Source organism: Aphelocoma coerulescens, chromosome 2 (genome assembly GCF_041296385.1).
Source record: "Aphelocoma coerulescens isolate FSJ_1873_10779 chromosome 2, UR_Acoe_1.0, whole genome shotgun sequence".
Lineage (NCBI taxonomy): Eukaryota > Metazoa > Chordata > Aves > Passeriformes > Corvidae > Aphelocoma > Aphelocoma coerulescens.
Genome location: NC_091015.1, coordinates 126,409,254 through 126,430,564, shown reverse-complemented (window position 1 = coordinate 126,430,564; position 21,311 = coordinate 126,409,254). Strand labels below are relative to the sequence as shown.

The window sequence follows — 21,311 nt, the reverse complement described above, 5'->3', positions numbered from 1 at the left end:
TACTGCTCATGCAGCTGCCCTGCTCACACCCTGAGCTTACTGAATTCAGTCCAAAGGAGATGGTAACAATACACACGGAAGAACCCCAAATGACTGAGTATACAGAAAATACAGATGATGGGTAATAGTTTGTTTGAAATGCATTTTAGTAATGAATGTCTTGAGTTTGCATAACATCAGAATTATATTTCTATAGCATTAGTTGTTTACACTTCAAAGTGCTCACAAAGCCAGAATAAACCTGCAATCAATGTATACTTAAAGTTGTCTTTAAAGTCTCTGGTGTTGCTGTTTGCACAGCAAAATAAACATACCTGAGAGAAACCCCTTTTTTGGTATCAATGACTTCACAAGATCTGACTTAGAAATATTTTTATAGTTTTGTGAGAACAAAGCTTCAAAATTAGTAGTTCAGATATATATGTAAGTATACAAAAGCCTCTTAAGACTTAAAATATTTTATTTAAATATTATATGGAACCAACATCAATATTCAATAGAATAATGTTATTTATGGATACTTGTTTTAATTTCCATTCTCAGTAATTTAAATGGTAAAATGACGAAAATAGCTAATAATTCTTGCAAAATTTTTTGACTATTTATACTGAGGAACAACTATTTTCAGTCCTCTCTGATTATCAAAGTAAAAAGACTTCTGCAAGCTGAAACTGTCTTTAAGACTTTCCCAGGGCTCTCAGAGAACAACTACTACTTATAAACTCCTAGAATAATAAAAGTAAATAAAATCTCCATAAATATTTGAAAAGTTTTAGACTACCATTACATTGTTTTTCAGCAATACAATAATTTTTTAAGCACTCAGTGCATGCAACTAAAAGAAGAAAAAGTCATAAAGAGGTGAAATTTTATTTTCAGAAGAACAATCGGTTTTCTGCATGAATCCACTGGTTTTCAGGTTTCATAATCCATGCTCAGTTAATGAAATATTTTGAATAAAAAGAGTGTGACTGAAGAAGGAGACATGGGTTGCATTTTTTTCCTTACCAGCAACGTAACTTTGGTGTTAGAAAGAAGGTCTGGGAAAGGTCAACTGGTTTATAGGTAAACATTTTTTTGTAATGAAAACAATTTATGCAGGTTCAAGGAAAGTTGTTAATTTCTAACAACTCACAGCACCAAGGGAAGGACTCCACTATTACAACAAATTAACCATTACCTGAATCCAAGTTTCACCTTAACCAAAATGCAGATAATGAAGCAGTTATTAGACACAATTAAAAACTAACAATATCATAGAATCCTTCAATGATTCATGGCTGCTGCAATCACAAACATGATGGGAAGTGATACATGGTGTAGTCAGTATTTACAACTGTTAAAGGGGACAGCTGTCTCTTTTAAGCAAAGTTAGTCGTTGAATTTTCTTATTTAACTTCCTGGTCATTGTATCTCCAGCAATCAGTGTATAGAAGCAAAGTTCACTGAGAGAAGGGAAATAACAAAGAAGTTTTTCAAGTGGAGGATTAGTCAGAAAAAACTGAAGGCCACACAGCTCTCCTACAGAAGATGGAAACCTACAGATGAGAAATTTTGCTGCATCTGCACAATGTCTTTGGAGAATCAGTGTTACCATTGCCAGTTACTATCGGAAAAAATAACCCAATAGGTGGTATAAAATTTTAATCAAATCAATAAAGAATACTCCCTAAGGTAATTTTATATTTTATTAGCTATAGCAAATAATCTTTTAGCTAATGATTTCAAAGTTTTCAAGGTCATTAAGCAATAGGTCTAATTAAGTTTAATTTCTAAATAGAAAATGATAATAACTCTTCTTGATTTATAAAAAATGAACAATGCAGTAAAACTTCCATTTATACTTCAATTCAAATTATATCATGTAATAAGAAATTGTAAATTAACCCATAAATCTAACATATATAGATAACAGTAGGAAATATTTTTTTATCAGAAAAATCAGACAACACTTATCCACTTATCTTCCTTTAACGCAAAATGTGTTTCAAATATATACGTAAAAGAAATGAAGACTACTTTGAAAAAATAACAGTTGAATAGATAAAACCTATATTTAAACAAACTGGTCCCAGAGATCTTCCACTACAGCAGAATAATGTGATGGCTCACTGCTTTTCTCTTTCAACTGCCTTCAGAATTTAAACTTTCAATCACAAAAGGCTGAAAAATAAGCTGTTTTTATAAAAACAAATAAATATCCTACAGTTGAAATTCAGAGCAGATACTTTGATAGATCTAAGGAAATAGATTTACTCACTATGTCTGTTTTGTAGCACTATGGCAAAGAAATTATGTAGCAAAGCACCACTGATGCCTTTTAGTGTTTTTAAAATACTGATTTATTTCTCTTAGTAAGAGATGTTATGAAATCCCCATTCTTAAAGACAGTCACAATCTGATGGGGAAAAATCCAGAGCAATCTGATTTATGTAGGCCATTCTCTGAGTAGGATTCTGACCAGATGACCTACAAAAACTCATCCAATATAAATTATTCTGTGAGTCTTCGATCTCAAAGCAGCCATATCTGTCCTGGAATCTGTTTTAAAGGAGTCCTGACTTACTGCTCTTAGCAAAACACCTTCAGTATTGTTTTTATTATAGTTCCACATTATTTCTTTGGTAGCATACACAGTATTACACACCATACATGGTCGTTCAGATTTCATAATCCATCTGTAGCTGACTAGGATTTTCTAAATGTCCCCATTTTTTATCTACCCTAATTTTCAGAGGGGCAGTGTATCAAGTTTCTCACTGGAGATTTCAGCCTTAAAATACACTCTGTAAAGGAATTTTTAGTACAGATTGCTTGCGGGTAAAGTACCCTTGAGATTGAAGATATTGGTCAAAAGCAGCAATGAAAGATGTATCCTATCACCCCTTCCCAACTTTAAATGGGGGTAGAAAATGTTATGATTTGTGAAGGACCCTGATATCCTACAGAGATTGAAGAGGAAGGGAAAGAGGAGGTGAGAAGTCAGATGAGACGAGAATAAAGTTGCTAGTAAAGGACTAAAGTAATTATATATAACTTGCATACTTACAAATTCTTAAAGTAAATAAAATTCTTCCTGGATTACTAAAAAAAAAGGAAAGATGAAGCTATTCCAGAACTACTTTAAATGTCAGTTTGCAAACAGTGGTATTCAAACACAAATGTGTTGAGAAAAAGAACCAGAATGAAGTCCCATTCTGAAAGAGCAAGGCAAGATAGAGGAGAACTACTGCTAAAATACCTCTTTCAGAAGCTAAAAAGAAAACCTTAGGGGATGTTTAGATGAAGAACATGATATTCAGTATCTTCTACATCCTATTATTTTCATGCTTCTCTTCATAACTTATTTATTTTTTGATTGTTATAATACAGCCAGTTTTGATTTTCCTGGTGTTTAGATTGAACCTAGGCTATCCTGAGGATTCTGTAGCTGGTCATATGCCAATAGCCTGTGACAGGGAGTTAGTAGTGTTCATAACATTTACTGAACTCATGTTGCACTTATTTTTTGACAGTGGGTGGTGTCAGTAGTTGATTTTTCTCTAGCATCTCAGCATTTCCATGAACTTTGCAGTTTCATTAGAAAAGCTCAGTCTTCAAAAAGTACCAAGTGAGACTCATTTTACAGTGCCAGAGCTTTCTTCCACTCATGCAATTTCTTTTTTAAGACAAAATGGCCCACTATCATGTGAAAGGGAGGGATGCAACCCATAAAATTAAGGTTCTGTCCTGAATGAAGCTCAAATTACAGTGTAAGGCATTAAGGCTCTTTATCTACTGAGTTCTACAGGGGGACAGGCAAGCTCCTTCACCCACAGGAAAGATTACATAAAAAATCCTCTGAGGGTGCCATCTGTCTGATTGAAGAAGAGATCCTGGTGCAGTAATTCAAGGCCCTGTGAAGTGCAATGACCTACAGGAACATTATTTAACAATTGATGGATGTAAACTCATAATTAATACTTAGCCAGAAGTCACTCCTCTCACAGAGAGCATCTTTTCTTTAAAGCTTTTTTTGCAGTCTCAGAGGTCTGGATGCTATTTGCATAATAGGATCAGATCCTCTTCTTTCCCACTGTCTGGGTTTGGTTTTGAACAGCAGCCTACTTCAGCAGGAGGGGAAGAAGAGGCTGCTGCATTATTCCACCTAGCGCCATCAGGGCAGGCGCGTGGGAGCAATAGGTTGGAGTGATGAGTGACTATTGCTTCTTCTAACCAAGTACTACAAACAGTAGGCTGTTAAACAAATAATGGGAAGCAGCAGGACTTCTAGATGGATATTTGCAGAAAGCAGCTAGAAACTGTACACTACTGCATCTTGATCCTGCTGGACTTTGTGGGTACTCTGAGTTGGCCCAGGTGACTCAGCACTCACACACTACTGGAGCCATCAAGGTGGAGACCTGTTTTACAGCAAGAAGCCCAGACACAGAATTGCCTACAATTTACACCTCTTCAGACCTGCACCATTTTCCAGAATCATTCTACATAAGTAGGCTTGTTTGTTTGCTTTTTTCAAAGCCAGCATTGCTGAGAGATATTCCAACAAGGAAAATGTTTCTGCTTATTAAATAAATAAGTAAATACTTCTGTGAGTTGTCAGCTCCTGAGTATAGTTTTTTGACTTGACACTGATAAATCTCTATTTGCTGTGTCATAAAATATGACAGACTTACTAAGTTTTGCTTCCAAAAATACTAAGATTGAAAGCAAATATTCTCTAATATGCTAAACATATAACAGATACTGTTCACTGAACAGTGTCTCCTTACCAGGAAATAGAACTCTTTGAAAAGACAAAAAATGTTGTGATATTATGTATTTCTAGGGGATGTTTCTGCATTTGTAATTAGCTACATTTTTTAACATTTTAACAGTTTTCCTTCACACATTTACAGTGACTAATGCTTCTCAGTGGTTTTTTCCTTCTTCATTTGTAGGTAACCCATAAATTGTCAATTGCTTTGCACTATTTTCTGAAATTCAGGTAGCAACTCTGTCACTGGTTCCATGGACTATGATTGTGATGAGAGAGAAAAGATAAATGACCATCCAAAGTCCACAGAATTCTGTTTAACCACTGTTCTTAGAAGTTCAAGAGAATAAATATTTTTCCTATCACAAACTATGATTTGAAGCACCAATCATCTGCACAGATGTAAAATAAGTAATGAGAAAAATGAAATGTTATTCACTTCTCCTCTTGAAGTAAACTGTAATTAAAAATACTTTATTTATACCTTTTGAGTCCCATGTGCTCCTCCAATAGAAAATCTATAGTTAAAGTACATGCTTCATTGATTCCAATTAATTTCTTTAGATGATACAATTCCCCAAGGAATAATGTGTTTATAGGCGTACTGAACACCTTCCTTCTAGTATACTAAAATTAATGTTATTCCTGGGAACTTTTACACTCACTTGATGCAATAAAACAGACGTTACAATAAAGCATTGCAACATTTTTATTTCTAGCCTCAGCCTCCAATGAAAATTACAATCTGGCCAGAGAGAACAAATTCATACCTGGTAAGCTACAGATAATAACAATTCCTTATTTAACATGAGGCTAGAGAAAAAGAAAAAAATTCTCCTGTACTTAATCTTTCTAAGTATAACTGGAAAAAAAAAAAAAAGAAAAATAAAGGAAGAAGAAAAGAAAGACATATTTATTTTGTGGATATCATAGAATATGATGAGTTGTAAAGGACCCACCAGGATCATTGAGTCCAACTCCTGGCCCTGCACAGGATACCCCTAAGAATTGCATCATGCCTGACAGCATTGTCCAAATGCTTCTTGAACTCAGAAAGGCTCAAGGTGGTGACTCTGTTTCCCACCTTTGCTTATCTTCTCTCTTTGTTACCACTTTTCAGGAACTTGTACAGGACATATGCATCATTAAGGCCTGTATTTCCAATCAAGAATGCTGAAAGATGCTTCCTGTCTTGCTTTGTTGGCCTGTTTGTGTAGTAGCTAAAAATCCCATCCAGCAAAAAGATACATGAAAAAGATGGAAACATTCATTCTATTAGAATTATTGGTTTAATATTATTGGTTTAATGTTTTTTTACTCGTTTCCAGTCTCAGACATCACAAATATCCAACTCTGCAGAAAATCTGTCTTTTAAATTGCAGGCATCCCTTTCACTGTCCTATTTATGTTACATATCCTATTTTTGGGGTAAATGGCAAAATATCAGATACAAATATGTTTAGAGACTTACAGTGGGACTTAATCATGCCATGCATACAAACAGAAGATGGGGCAAAATGACGCAATAAAAGCAATGCCTTTGATTATTTAAACTCCGTGGTTTCTCACTGTCTGACCTCATCGTAGATACAGAATTATGCTTCTGGTGAGAGCAAGTATTTGGTCGTGTCGTACTGTTATGACAAAACAGGAAGCAATTATTCATCTGTTTAAATCTACTACTGCGTTCTGATTCAGAACAGCTCAGGATGGATTCAGGCAGGATCAAGTTTATTAAGATCATACTGTTGCAAAAAGTAGCAGCTGAAAGGAAAGCCCTTATTAGAGTAACCTAGCAATTACAGCACTCACAAAGTCAGTGTGTCAAACCTGTACCTTTCATCTTCTAACCTAACCACCAACCTGAAAGTTGAGGTATATGACTCCTGTTGAAGCTATGGCACTATACAGAAAGACATACGAGTCCTGTGGGATCAGAAAGAGCCTGATTTCACACCCAAGAGTGTACAAACAAGGTGAAGGATCTGGTAAGAGTACCTTAATCTCAAAAGCAATAGATCAGGCTGTCCACTTACCAGTTGAATACATTTAAGCCAAAGCTGTCACCCCAAAATAGGCTTAAATATATAATTTTTTAATACACACTTATTTACTTATATATTTATCTTTTAACTCAGTTAGAGCACTAATGTACAACAGCCAGTAACTCTTCTTCCCAAACCCAAAAGTAAGCAACAATTTTTTATCTGCTTATCAATTTAGTGTGTAGCTGAGGGACATTTCTGTTTATTTCACTCACTTTGAAAGGTCTACAGTGGAGCAAAGCATTTAGAATCCCCCCCCATTCACCTGTCCTATTTAAACCTTTAGTAGAGGTACAGTATATTCACCCCTGTATTGACTAAAATATGAACACATAGCCAACACAGATCTGGTCATTAAATCAAGTCAGGAAAAACTACCCTTACTGAAAGGAATTTTCAGGGAGAGATATGAAGATTGCAGAGGGGAAAAAAAAAAAAGCTAATACTTGTTACACTAATGAGTTAGTACTAGAAAAAAAAATCCGAGAAAATAAATTATAAAAGTATGCAAATGAGGATGAAATTCTACTTGAAGCAAAATTGAATTTGCTGGACATGCAGAAGTGATTCGACGCACAGCTTGAGACTTATATTTTGAGATTTAAATAAGAACTTGATCTAATCATTCTTTTGTATCCTCTAAATTTCCAGCAGGTGTCCAAATTACTTCCATCCTCTCATGAGCTATAAGGTATGCAGCCCTAGGACAGAAGCATTGCTATCCAATAACTGCATCAAGTGACTCACAACATGAATGTTATCTCCCTGATCAGGTAATGGACTAGCTTCAGGAAGTTGTCTGACCTTCCTCTCAAAAGTCAACCTGGTTTCCTCAGCCTAAAATCTTTAACAATCTACAGTGTTTACTGCCCTTCTAAAATTTTTTATGCCCCGAAGTTCAAAAGCTATTCTTGACTAAAATGTAAAAGGAAGAAAAATCTTTTATTGGCCACAGGAAGCATAGTTTTTATAACGGAGACTGGCCCAGAAGCTTCTAAAATAATTACAGAAACTGTCCAGGGAAAAGCATTTCATGTCAACCACAGAAACTTTTTCAATATAGATAGATATGTTGTGTTTATTTTACAGAAAGCTCAATAAAGTATCAATAAGCAACATAAGCCTTTCAAGGGTATCTGTTATGCAGCAATAATCCATGCTGAGTGCCATAGATGGCTGACAATGCAAGGCAGGGAATTAGCCCAACACAATTTACACCCTATTGTGAACTTCTGCTTAATTTAACAGCAAGAACTCAGCTTCCCCCGTGTATTTCTATAATCATTTAACAATAGAACCTTAATTCCAGGATTTTCCTTCAAAATAAACCTGATCAAATCCTAACTGTGATAACAGATGATGATAGAGCAGATGTAACATTGGACCTGAAAGTTCAGTAACTGTCAGTCAAGACCTGCAGGATGGCTACTCTGAGGTACCACAGGAACAGACTATTGGAAAATAATTAATTCAACAGTTATGCAAAATTAGGAAGAAAAAAAAAGAAAAAAGAAAACAAAATACACTGAGGAAAGGAAACAAAAACACTGCTCTTAATATACTTCTAGAAGAGACTTGATCTCTTTTGAGGACAGGTCATATTTCAGAAGAACTCTGTTTAATCACTGCATTTTAAAAATACCAATACAGCTGTAATGGAGGCTATTACTCTGCAATTATTAACAAAAAAAGAAAGGTATGTGTTGTATTTCCTACAGGTGTTTATCAGTAGAACAGATGTTGTCCTATCAGTCCTATCAGCTCACCTGAACTATAGAATTCACCTTTTCAGCTGCAATAGAGATGCAATGCTTCTGCAGCAAAGAACACTGGCTTAAATGACAGGCAAGACAGTCACCATGACATTTGTACATTTGTGTTTAGTCACCTTTATATAACAGATATAAGATAGGTTTTATTAAATAAACTCACTGAGCCAAACTTTTAGAATTGATTTCAAATGAGATTGTTCTAACTGTAAAACTGGACAACATCCTATTAAAGCAGAATATGAGGTAATATTACATAGCTGATCTGGTACAGTTGTGAATAGTTGTTTTTATTAAATTATACAAGAAGTAAGAGAAAATGGGCATGACCATGTATATTTGTGAATGCCATCAGATGTGTCCTATCACCCCATCCTTGGCCATTAAGAATGTAAAATGTCTGCAAAACAACGGGGTCCGTGACTGTGGAATCTGACATGCACAACGAGACCCCAGTTTCTGGCCTTAGGGTGGCATCTGTTCATTATGCCATGGTCTTGTTTTAAAACTGAGTTAAATACAATTAGGCACTCTTTCTCATTCTCACGTGAGTCTCGTTATAAACTGTCAACTTTGAATAGACCAGCTACCAATTATTTTCCCATAAAAGCAGGAAAAATCTAGAGGGACGCATTATACTTAAAATCTAAAATTATTTAATGAAAATTTTTTATCTTCTGTAGATACAAATATTTCAAAAATTCTCATGCTGCCTATGGAAAGAAGAGAAAGAGTGTTCAACTAAAAGGATTATAACATTCTTCCCCATTATACTTTTTTTGTGAATTCAGCATATGAAAGGTGGAGGGTCATAGCCATTGAATTCATCCTAATAGAGATGAGACATACAATATAGGGAAAAAAAGTTTAAAATACACTCCTCTGCTATAATATTTTTATCTGTTTCATGTGAAACCTTGAGATTTAACTGTTGCCCATGTAGTAGAGAAGCAAATGTCTATTTATTACATTTGTGAACATGTATGTGAACATAGTCATAATCAATGAAATGAAAAATCAACTCCCCTCATTTGCCAGGTGCTGTTATCTGCTTTGTATCACTGTCTTGTTGAGTGAACTAAGTTAAAATGAGAGTCAGAAAGTTATGACTTTCCCAGCTGCAATGTATCAACATTTTACTTGTTCACGTAGGGACAGGAAGAGGTGAACTGCAGGCCAGACTAAGATTTAGATCTAAACCTTGAATTCCACTGTGTACCTAAGGCAGATGCAGCCAATTCATCCTCCTGGCATGGCAATCAGTAATAGCCAAATCCCAATGAACCCCAAATAACAAATGAGAGTTATAATGCATAGTAAAATCTCTAGTAGCTGGAGGCTACATTTGGTTTCTCACACTGAAAAGGATCAGAAGGCTTTATAAGAAGGACTATCTAATGTTGATTTCTCTAGATGCTATCAAATCAATTTTCAGCTGAGATCAGCACATTTGCAAACTCGAGGTGGAAAATGAAAAGATTGGGAATTGAAAAGGAATGGGCAGTGCTTGTCCTCACTACACCACCACAGTTTACTGATGTAGGGTGCTTTTTCCTGTCATTTGGAAAGCATTACCAAGGAGTCAATGCCACCTGTCAGAACTCACCTGCCTAATGATGGCTCCCACAGGAGCTGACATTTGCTGTAATCAGTGCAACAGCTGAAGAGACGTGAGGAATTCCAAGAAAAGGAAACATGCCCATGTTTGCACTCCCATCTTGGCTGATCAAATAGAGAAGCCTCTGGCTGAAGCCTTGAAATATTCCATTCCTTGTGCCTCTCTGCTATGATGTCTATAAAATTTTTTCTCTGAATTTATGGAAATTTTGTCTATGACATCATATTTTTTTAGTGCATATTTGAAATATGCAGTATATTTTCAGTATAAAATGATTTAATTTTTTTCCTCAACTACTTGCTATTATACTCTAAAATATTACTATTTACAGCCCATGCATACAGTACCAATATAAAAAACACAACCACTTTTCTATTTTTTACCATTTTAAGTGTTCTTTCCATCACTGTCAACTCAGAAAGGTGGAATTTTATTTCCCTCTTGTCCCACATTCTTCTTCAAAAATACTTTTTTTTGTCTGTGTGGTCCTCTTCCAGCATCTTTTGCATCATCTTTCCACCACTACTAAATGTACTACCACCATTTGGAGAACTTATTGCTTCATGCTGTCCAAATAATTACCACCTTCTTATCAATACACATCATCTTTGATATTTTGATTTTAATTAATGTATCTTATCTTTCTAATGATTTTCCAGACAAACCTACTTTCACTATTACTGCATTAAAGGAACCTGACACATTATGTGCCATCAACAAGTCTTTTCTAATTACTTTTTCTTTTATCTTTTCTACATACTGCAACATTGAGATGTTTGGATAACACTACAGGAGTCACAGCATCTTCCACACATATGCAGGTACATTTGTTTCCTCATTCTACTCCTAATGGCTCTGTCTGTGCCTCTGTTATCTTCTCCATATCAAGAATATTTTCAGGAAGGAATCCTAAGGGTTGGTTCCTTGACTCTAGTTTGACAACTGCCTTCCCCCTTTACCTAATTTACTAAAATCCACATATATATGTATAAAAATTCTAAATGAAAATAACCTTCAATTACCCTGCTAGTGCTCATTAAAAAACCCGTGGGTATTTGTTAAGTGAAATTAAATATGCACACTTTTTTAAAAGCATAATAGGATTAAGACAGCTTTCAAGTTCATGATGTGCTTGCAGAAAGAAGTTAAAACTAGCTGTTCAACTTCTTAGACAAAAATGTATTTTATTAAAAAAAAATCAAGATGACAAGAGTATTCAAGATGGTAATTTAATTTTTTAAATTATAAATGATGTGTTGATATAACAAGTAAAAAGTCCTTTTCCTTCCCTGCATACCATGTTAATATTTGTTGCACACGAAGACAGAAATTTAACCTTACATCCTTGTAGCCTTTTCTGACTTTACTCAAAAATATTATTTAACTATTTAACTTAATTTAGGTGACAGTTCCTAACTTCTTCTATGACAAAAAACTGCAGCCCTCTTTACATAAAATAATCCCAAAAGGGGATCTGGTTTTGAATTTAATGTTCCCTAAAACTTCAGCTATCCACAGATCAGTATACCTTTTTCTTCTCCAGTGTTTGACCGGCAGGGAGACCTTAGCAGTCTCACTGCCCATCAAATCAGCCTCCCTTTCCAGTGTGATCTTTTCACTGAGTTTCTTGAAGTGCTCCATAGCAACCCCTTTGGAATATGACGTTTGGTGCTGATGGGAGATGAATGCATCATAATTGCAGGCTGTCCTAACAGATAGCATGGCCAAAAAGCCATTCAAGCCAATAAAGATATTTTTGCTTTCCATGGAATTCTAATGAAGAATAAAATGCCTTGTTGACCCCATGTGCCAAGGGTTTCGAAACAGCAGAGATCCCTGAATGATATGTTAGACTGATGGGACATTATAACTGTTGTTTATATTTTTGTGGTCTTTATTTTTACAGTAATAAAAACAAAGAGACAAGTTCAGGGTAAATCATAACAGTGAAAATGGACCTAGTTAACTGCTTTTTGTTCACTAGGCAGTATCTTCTTCCCTCTTTTGAGACAGGAGCATATCTTTGCACGGTCTGCATCTGATGTTATATAAACTATTCTGAAAATGCCCAAATTAACTCCATTTTTTGCAGCTTCATTTATACTTACCCACATAGTTGTCCTAATTGTTACTATTAGTAGCATTATATTATTGTTATTGTCATTAATTTATTACATTTGGGGATCTTCTCATCAAGTAAACAGAAAACAAAATAAATGTATCTTCCTCCTTTGTGAGTTACACTCAGCACAATTCCACATACGTAAAGTTGGACCAGAGACAGGGAACTGAGAAATACGTTGACTAACTGAAGATGTGGTGTAAGGGAGATGAAAGCACTTTTCTTTCTCAAATCTGTCCTCTTGAAGGCAAGATTACAGCTCATTCCTATACATATCTACACCTCACTCCTGCTACAAGGAAGTAGTTTTTCCTTCTTATGAATAAGGTTCCTCTGTTTCCCCTTATCAAATGTCTCTTAAAAGGAAATCATCATAATAGTTGTCATACACACAACACATACATAATTAATTAACTTTACAGTGTACTGAGCTTTACCCTGATAATTTTCATTCTTACTTTGTTTACATAGTTTTCTAAAAGATACCTTGATCCTTTTGAGGAGGTGTGGCTGCTGTCCATTCTTACTAGGGTCTCTAGAAATTAGAAACTGCCTCTAGGTTTGTGTCTCTAAAAATAATTGTGGGAAGAACAGATTTTTCAAGAGGAAAAGATCTATCCCTTCTGGACCCCATCACCTCATACAGAGATGTCGAGAATAGCAGCAATTGTGCTCATAATACATTTTACAAGAAAGCATCCCTATTCAAGGAATCCTACTTTCTTTTTGAAAGATACTCCAGTTTCTTCCAGTAATGTGAGACTGCCTGTGGATGAACTGGAAGACCATCAGATTCTGTTTATTCAAAATTCTGCTACTGGCCTGCTCCATAACGTTGTGCAAATATTAATTTTTATGCCTTCATTTGTCAATAGGCAAAAAAAACCCAAAAAACCCCAAAAGACCATACATTTTTAGAATTTTGGAACATTGACGTATTCAGGCTAATTGTGTAAAAGATAATAACATTCCCCTTTTAGAGTAAAATTGGTAAGACACAATCTGAAGTATATACCTGCATCAAATAGGTTAATTTGAAAAAATTAGGTGTGTTCTTACTTTGATGAAACACTCCAATTTCTTTTGAGATGAGAAAGTAGAAACACCAAGGTACTCTCTAAAGAAAATCTACTGAGAATTCCTCAGTTAGAATAATGAACAGCTACCACACAATTAAAGATAGTTAAAATGAAAATTAGAATTCTAAATAAAAAAAACCCAAACGTTCTTTTTCTTACCTGCTGGTTAACGGGAAAATTCCTGTTGATTTTTTTAATCTATAAAAATGAATAAAGAAATAGATTAATACTCAGTCACTAGAAGAAAAACCAAAACCAAAAAAACCAACTGGATTTTAGACAGATATATCAGACTGTCCCTTTCAAATGATGCTTTCAAAAAAGACAATAAAATTTCCTGCAGTAAAGGGACTGAAACCTTTGACAAGCTCTTTTGAATAATGGTTTATTTCTGTGGTCACTTTGTGGTTCATTCTGCTGTTCAGAATACAGGAGAGGTGAATACATGCAAAATTATTTCTAAATTCTAAAACACTACGTATTTTTTTTCTTCTTCTTCTTAGAAGCTATAAAATAAACTAGAAAATTTAACTCTACATAAAATTACATCAGAGCAACTAACTGCCAACCACCACAGTCATCAAACTTTAAGCAAGTTCCTTTCCTTAAGAAAATTTGGACTGGAACAGATTTGGAAACATCCCTTACTCTACCCGTTTATTCTAGGCACAAAACCAAGTATGCAAAATCACTTCTGATAATTCTTCAAGTAATTTTTTCTTAAAACATTCAATGATATCCCTAGGTGAAAAGTAAAGAGAAAACCAATCTGAGACAACTAATTCATGAGGAGTTCATGTTTACCCCTGCAGTTCATGGACTCCATCTAAAACAAACATTGCCAGCTTTCTGACACAGAAGTGTCCAATACAAAAATAATTATGTGTAGAGCATACCCATTCCTCCCATTACTAAAACAGAAATGTTGTTTTTTAAGCATAAGCTCTGAAAGCTTTTGACAACCTAGAAAATCTAAAATGTTCATTCATGACAGATACTTAATACCTAGAATAAACACATATTTAAATCAAAGACATTGTCAACTATCTATATAGAATGTATCTGAATGATCTGGAAACCACAATATAACATTAAACTGCTTCAACCAACCTTCATGAAGAAAAGAAGAATCACCACTGAACTTCACTCACTCCAGTGTTCACAGTGCTGTCCCTAAACAACTGCATGCAGAGATGTGAGTGGCAAAAACTGTGTTTTGCTGACTTCAAAACCAGGCTGCAGCAGCAAGCTCTTTGCATTCCTCATGCAAATACTGAGCAAGTCTGTCACTGACATCCCACAGTTTTGCTATCAAAGGATAATTCCCACTGTCAAGAACATGCTGCAAGCAATTTCAGTTGGTTTTCAAATTTATCCTGCACCAAAATTGTCAGAAGAGCATTTCTATCCTTCCTTCTTGCATGTGCACTAGCCTCAGCTTCCTCCTTTCTTCAATTCTAGGTAAGGAGGAGCATTAGAGGAGCTAGGAGATTGAATGGACAAAGAAATAGTATAAAATTAATCCATACAAGATAACAACTATCTTATATGTTATTTTAAAGAAAAAGGAAATAAAACCCACATTTTTTGACAGAAAAAAATATTCAAAGACTTCTGGTATTTATTCCTAAATCAAACATTAATTACTCCAGCATGATAAATCCCTGTTTGTGTTAGTAGAAACTAATAAGTCCTTGTCAAAACCATGTATTTTCATCTAATTTAAGCAAAAAGCCTGAAAATTTTAAATTATGAAAGAACAATGTTAACAAAAAGAGATTTTATTTTCTAAACAAAACACTGAAAATATCTATTTAGTGGCAAGTCACAGTTACAGATTAAATAATTTAGGGCTGGTTTTGTTTACTTCAAACACAGAGATTGCATTTTTTTTAACAGATACAAAGTGCATTAGTGTACTTTGAATGTTCCTGTAAAATGTAAATACATACTTGAAACATCATTTTCTCATTAAAAAATTTCCAGCTCATTTTTGTAAAGTACGATCTAAGCACCTGCATTACATGGTTGTTTTAACCACTGTTATTTTGATAATTAAAACAAATATGTTTATCTTTCAGTTCATATGGTGATTTCTTGAAATGAATTATTTTAAATTCTTTTACAGTTTGAAAATTGCATTATAGTTGTTCAAGTCTACCTGAAAATAAAAATTGTTAAGTATGATTAGTTTTAGGAACACCTAAATGTTCATCATTCACATGCATAAATTTGGACATTACAGAAAAAAAAAGTTCTACAATTGGGTGGCACTCATATGTTCTTCCCAGCATGTTACAATGTACATTGAGTAAAATTTAATTTACAGATCTATAATATTTGGCAATTAAAACCTAAAAGTAAAGATTTTCCATACATGAAAAGAGGAAAAAAAATCTTGTTACTTTACAGGTTACCTGAAAGACAACTGTTGCTTCAGTCTTCCATTACTTTACTGAACTCATTGTAATACTATGAGTTATTAAGCACAATCACAGCACACACCACCATGTAACTGATGCAATTAAATGGAATTTGTTTTTATCAGAGGACAACAGTACAATACACTGCAAATATACATGAATGTAATATTTTTAAATAAAACACACCAGCGGATACTTACAGTAAAAAAAAAAAAAGAGGCATTCTGAGAATATTCTTTAGAAAGATGTGTTTATACAGAGCAATTAAAAATCAGGAATGGCACAAAAGGAGACACAAGAAGAAGTTAGAAAACAAGCTCTTTTCTGAAGGCAAAGATAATGTCAGCTGATTTGAAGCTAGCCAGAACTACCTGCTTCCATTTCAAGCACAAAAACCAGGTGCTGAGGGATGATATTCTATTCTGGTTCAATTTCTATGAATGCAAATTAGGAAAAAAAAAATCTAAGAACACCATACAAAAAGTAATTTGGAGTCTCATGATCAGCTCAAGGTAGAAGGAGGAAGAAGGAGTCAAAAGGAAAGTCTCTGCAGTATCTTGCATCTGACAAGCAGATAGGCAGGTGGTGATGATATGAGACCAATAATGGGATTACAGAATCATAGAATGGTTTAGATTGGAGGGAACATTAAAGATCATCTAGTTCCAACACCCTTACCATGGTCAGGGACACCTTTCACTAGAGCAGGTTGTTCAGAGTTCCATCCAGAGCTCTGGCTTTGAACAATTCCAGGGAAGGGAAGAGTATATTTTCATGAAAACTATCAAGGATGATTTCGAAGCAGAACTGCTTGTTAATGGTACAAATACACTTGACTAGATATGTTCCAAAATTTCATCTGGCAGTATGTTTGGACATCACAGACATGACGAATACTGGGCAGGGAGATGATATGAAGTGGAACATGATGAAGAATGGCCCATGGCCAAATTCAGTCATTTTTGTGCACGAGATGTTGCAATCACAGATTGATATTTTCACAATGATGGCTGTGCCTGCTCTGCAGAGGAAACAAAAAGAACATGGAACAGAGCACTTCTCAGCATGTACACAAATTAGCAGACTTTGGCTTCAGGTGTGCAGATGATTGCAAATGTTTGGGGCTTTTGAAATTTTATTACTTAAAAGTCTTCATGCCAGAGAAGCAGTAATGCAAAAGAATATTGCTCCATGCTATTATCTTCTTGCATGAATTGTAGCCTATCATTGTTGCTCTCAGCTGAAATACAGCTGATTAAGCTCATAAAAGCTGGGTTTTAAACTTTCACATTCAGTTAAAGCTGAACTGAATTGTTGACTCCTCTGAGAGATGCTATTTCAGACCTTCTTTGAGCAAATAGCACATCAATAACTATTTTCAGTTTCCATATGAAGATTTTAAAGTGTGATTTGAAAACTACTATTTATTAGGGGTATGTTTGACCTTTCTTACTTATTTATATTAATGAAATTTGCTATTTATTCCAATTTAGTCACTGCATCTCCATGAGATGATGAGGAAATGTAACTTTCAGTGAGCACTAAGGACTCTTAAGAGTAGTAAGATCAAGAGATTCCAGGTTTCTCCAATCCTTAAAAATTTAAATAGAAGCAATCAGACACTTGAAAAATCTATGTATACCACACCTGCTTTGATCCTATTTAATTACAAACTGTATTGTAAATTGGAGTTCTAAAGGCATAATAGGAAAGATGATTAATATACAGTGTAAGACTCAGGTAACACAACTGGTCCTCTGCAAGAAAAAATAACATAGTAGTGTTAGGACAGAGATCCTGACAGAGACCATTCCCTTGGAGTACCTAGGGGAACAGCCAAGACAGAAGGCCAAGATATGAAACAAGTGGCACCAGTTCCTGCTCAGTATTTTGCTGACTTAGGCAGTAAATAAGATTCTCCCACACTTTCACATATGACTTGATCTCTTATTTTCTTGCAGTCTGTAGATATCACATAACTTTGCAGGTCACAGTAATCTTCCAATTAAAAAAGAACCCTTTATTTTTTAATTTATGCTAGCCATATATATGGATTTCCCTAAACCATTTAGACTCTGTAACCTTCTCCATCAATTGTTTGCATTACACAACTGCTGATTTACATTCATTAACAGGTAATTAAAATATAATAGATTGAGCAAAATGCAAATTCATTAGCTAGTTCTTCATCTCATGCACTGAGATGAAGACAAGCAACAATACAGTTTGTGCCATTGGGATGTTAAGTGATTCCAAACAGGAAGCAAGATCATTACAATTTGGAAGAAAACATGAGTCCATGCTGTGATAATCTTATGTTAATGAATGAGTAAGAAAGAGTACATAAAACTTGAAATTAGTATTTGGCTAGTCTTACTTTCTGTCCTTGCTAGGCTTTTTTTGCTCAGTGGGATAGGTAAGTTGTGGTAAGATTGTGAAACTTTGTTATCCAAAAGTATATGTTCATTGAAAGAATCAGAGAAGATTTGAAAGAAGCATGCAAAAGCCCATACAAAATACATAATACATTGGTGAAGGCATTCAGATATATGTATAATTGCCTATAGACTGAATATAGCAATTCTTGATGCTGGTTTTACAAGCTGCAGTAGATTTTAGAGTTCACACTAAAAATCCATATAAGCTAAGTTATGCATAATGATCAGTCAATATGTTCTGGAAAATACGGAGCATAGAAGTATTTAATGCAACATTCACATCTGGTTCTTGACCTACCAGTGATGGCATCATTCTCTGTTGTGTGTTGATCACATTTTACCAGCTTAATGGTTCAAAGGATAAAAGATTGGGATTACTTCCATAATTTCTAGTATTTTCATGTCCTAGTTGGATTTTTCTCAAGACTAGGCACACTGGATTGCAGATACACTCAGCCTGAAGGAACTCAGCATCAACTTCCTTGAAGGAAGAAAGGGAAAAACTCCAGAATATATGAACAGTTACATAGAGGAGAGGCTTGATTTAACACTGAATAATGCATAAGCACAGGCATGACCTCTGCTTTCGAGTCTGTTCCTATAGATACCTGCAGGCTGAGTCATCCTCACTATGGTTCCTAGATGAGAACAAAAGTGAGAACCAAGATGGTATGTTTCAGCTTATATAATCAAGGTTATAAAATCTCTCTTGGGAGCCAAAAAATTACAAAAAAGAGATCAAATATTTCTCAATTTTATAGACAATGAGGGCACAATAGACATAATCCAGGAAGTCCCTAATCAGCTGTCTGAAGAAGTCCTAAAGTAGCAGATGGCTGGAAAGAGAAAGGGAAATAAAATTATGCTTTTGTTATCACCAAACACAGGAATAGATGGATCTTTATTCTGGTACAGTATAACAGTGCTCACGGATCATCTTCATCCATATGGAAACTAAAAGGTTTCGTTTTAATCCTACATACAAGGAGAGGAAGAGAGGCCTGGGATAGTCTTGAGGTCTCATCTGGAAAGCAGAACTCTACAAGCTTCCTTTTAAATTCTACTGACTGCCTTTGTATTAGCCAGTTGCACAAAATATGCAGAGGGCTTCCATGTTTTCATGAGTTCCAATAGATGCTGGTATTTATTTGATAAATATTTTTGGGACAACAAAATATGGCTAGTAAAACTCAGGAATGCACCCCCAAAAACAGAAGTAGATGTATACTAATCCTTCCTAAGAGAGGTGGTGAGCTTTTGAAAGAAAATATTCGTATATTGAGAGTTATTATTAATTTAGGACATGTAAAAGCACTATCAAAGCACAAATGGCCATTTGAAATGGGATCAAAAACCTGCGTACTATCCAACCTTTCCTTTTTCACTCAAAGGGATTCAGTGATACACTGAACACTCCAAGCACAGCAGTAATGGATGAATATCAGAAAGAAATACCAGATTTGCACCTATTACAGGAAAGTATAGTGAGAGCTTAAGGACAAAACAAACCTACTCTTCAAACATCTGTGATGTTCCAATAATAGGAATGCAATTAATTTTACTCAAATTAAAAAAAAAAAAAATTAAGAAGTGTTGTGGGTTTTTTTATTTAACAGATGAATGGCTTCACTTAATGCTGCAATATTTAACAGCCGTTCCTAAAACTGTATGTTACCTTAATGACAATATTGCTATTGTGCCTCTTTAAAGAAGATACATGTGTTACAAACAGAGTTTTATAACAGTGAATCTTCATAAATAAAATACCAACAGCAACATGCGTATTATTAGAGACACGGAAAACAAATTAAATCCAGTGCTTGAAGAAGCTATTATGGTCCCATCTGAAAGAAACATATGTCTCTATACTGAAGATGTATTAGAAGGACTGTGAACAATAAGAATTGAAAAGATGTGAAAAAAAACCTGACCCAGGAGGAGAGCAGAAGGGATCATTGCTTCAGATAATGAAATGCAACTGGATAATTGTGGCTTATATCATAATAGCAGTTGCTCACTGGAGTATGATTACTGCAGTATCAATCACATTAAGAGTAAAAAAAGCTGGTCTTACTTACTACTGCAGAGTAAGGAAGCCATGTCATTTTTCCAGCAGAAACCAGACTATTAAATTGTTAAAAATCGATCTATATGTCTCTCCTGGTTTAAAATACCAGACTTCATTACCTCCTAATTTTTCAAGGCAATTAAATGATATAGATAAGTCCAACTTCAATTTTACTTTTCACTTACAATTTCATTACAACATAACATTTAGACAATATAATATCTAGAATATAGTATTTACTTTCAGAATTTTTTGCAGAATGACAAAGGAACAGGGGGAAAGCTTTAATTTAATGGTAGCTGTAGTTTGTCTTATCCTAGTATTTCTGAATGCAAGTTGCAAGCACTGATATGAATTTGTTCATTCTATGATAATACAAAAGAACAGAAACATATGGCTGAAAAGCAACTCAATAGATTAAAGCTGTTTCTCAAACCCATTTGTACAGTCCTGCCATGATGAGTCTCTTAATGCCTCATAAGTCAATCTATTAGCAACTACAGCTCTACTTAGCACTGGAAGTTTTCCTTATATTGAACCAGACTCTTTCCAGTTGCAGTTTAATCCCGTTGCTTCTCATGTAATCCATCACAGAACCAAAGAAGAAACTGCTTGCCCTTTGTGTAGTTTTTTTTAAGTTGAAACGTTATTCTTTTCTTCAGGCAAAGCCAGCTCCATTTCAGTTCCATTTCAAGTTCATGCTATTGTCAAAGAAGCCAGAGCCTACTGCATATGATACTTCTGCATATGAGCACTGTAGGACACACATTTTTCCTGAATGACCAGGAGGACTGACTAGCACATTACAACAGCTCTGACCCCCTCAGCCTTCCTTCAAGTCTCACAGCCACTTTTTATCTGCTTAGACTGACACTGAAATCAGTCACGCCTGCATGAATGAGCAGTCCCAGCTAATTGTCATTTGACTAGATGGCTTTGGCAATATCCCTCAGATTTAAGCTCCTGGGAGACAGAAGGCTCCCCACAATATTA

The 21,311-nt window shown here is 34.9% G+C and overlaps 1 protein-coding gene across 4 annotated transcripts in view; it reads right to left on the bottom strand.

Annotated features, from left to right (window-relative positions):
- Positions 1-21,311, bottom strand: part of SNTG1 (syntrophin gamma 1) — a 325,066-nt gene that overhangs the window by 52,622 nt on the left and 251,133 nt on the right. For all 4 annotated transcript variants that reach the window (XM_069005956.1, XM_069005958.1, XM_069005959.1 and 1 more), the window contains one exon: positions 13,549-13,587. In XM_069005956.1, coding sequence (XP_068862057.1) covers positions 13,549-13,587 — 39 coding nt within the window. The remainder of the gene's footprint in view (positions 1-13,548; positions 13,588-21,311) is intronic.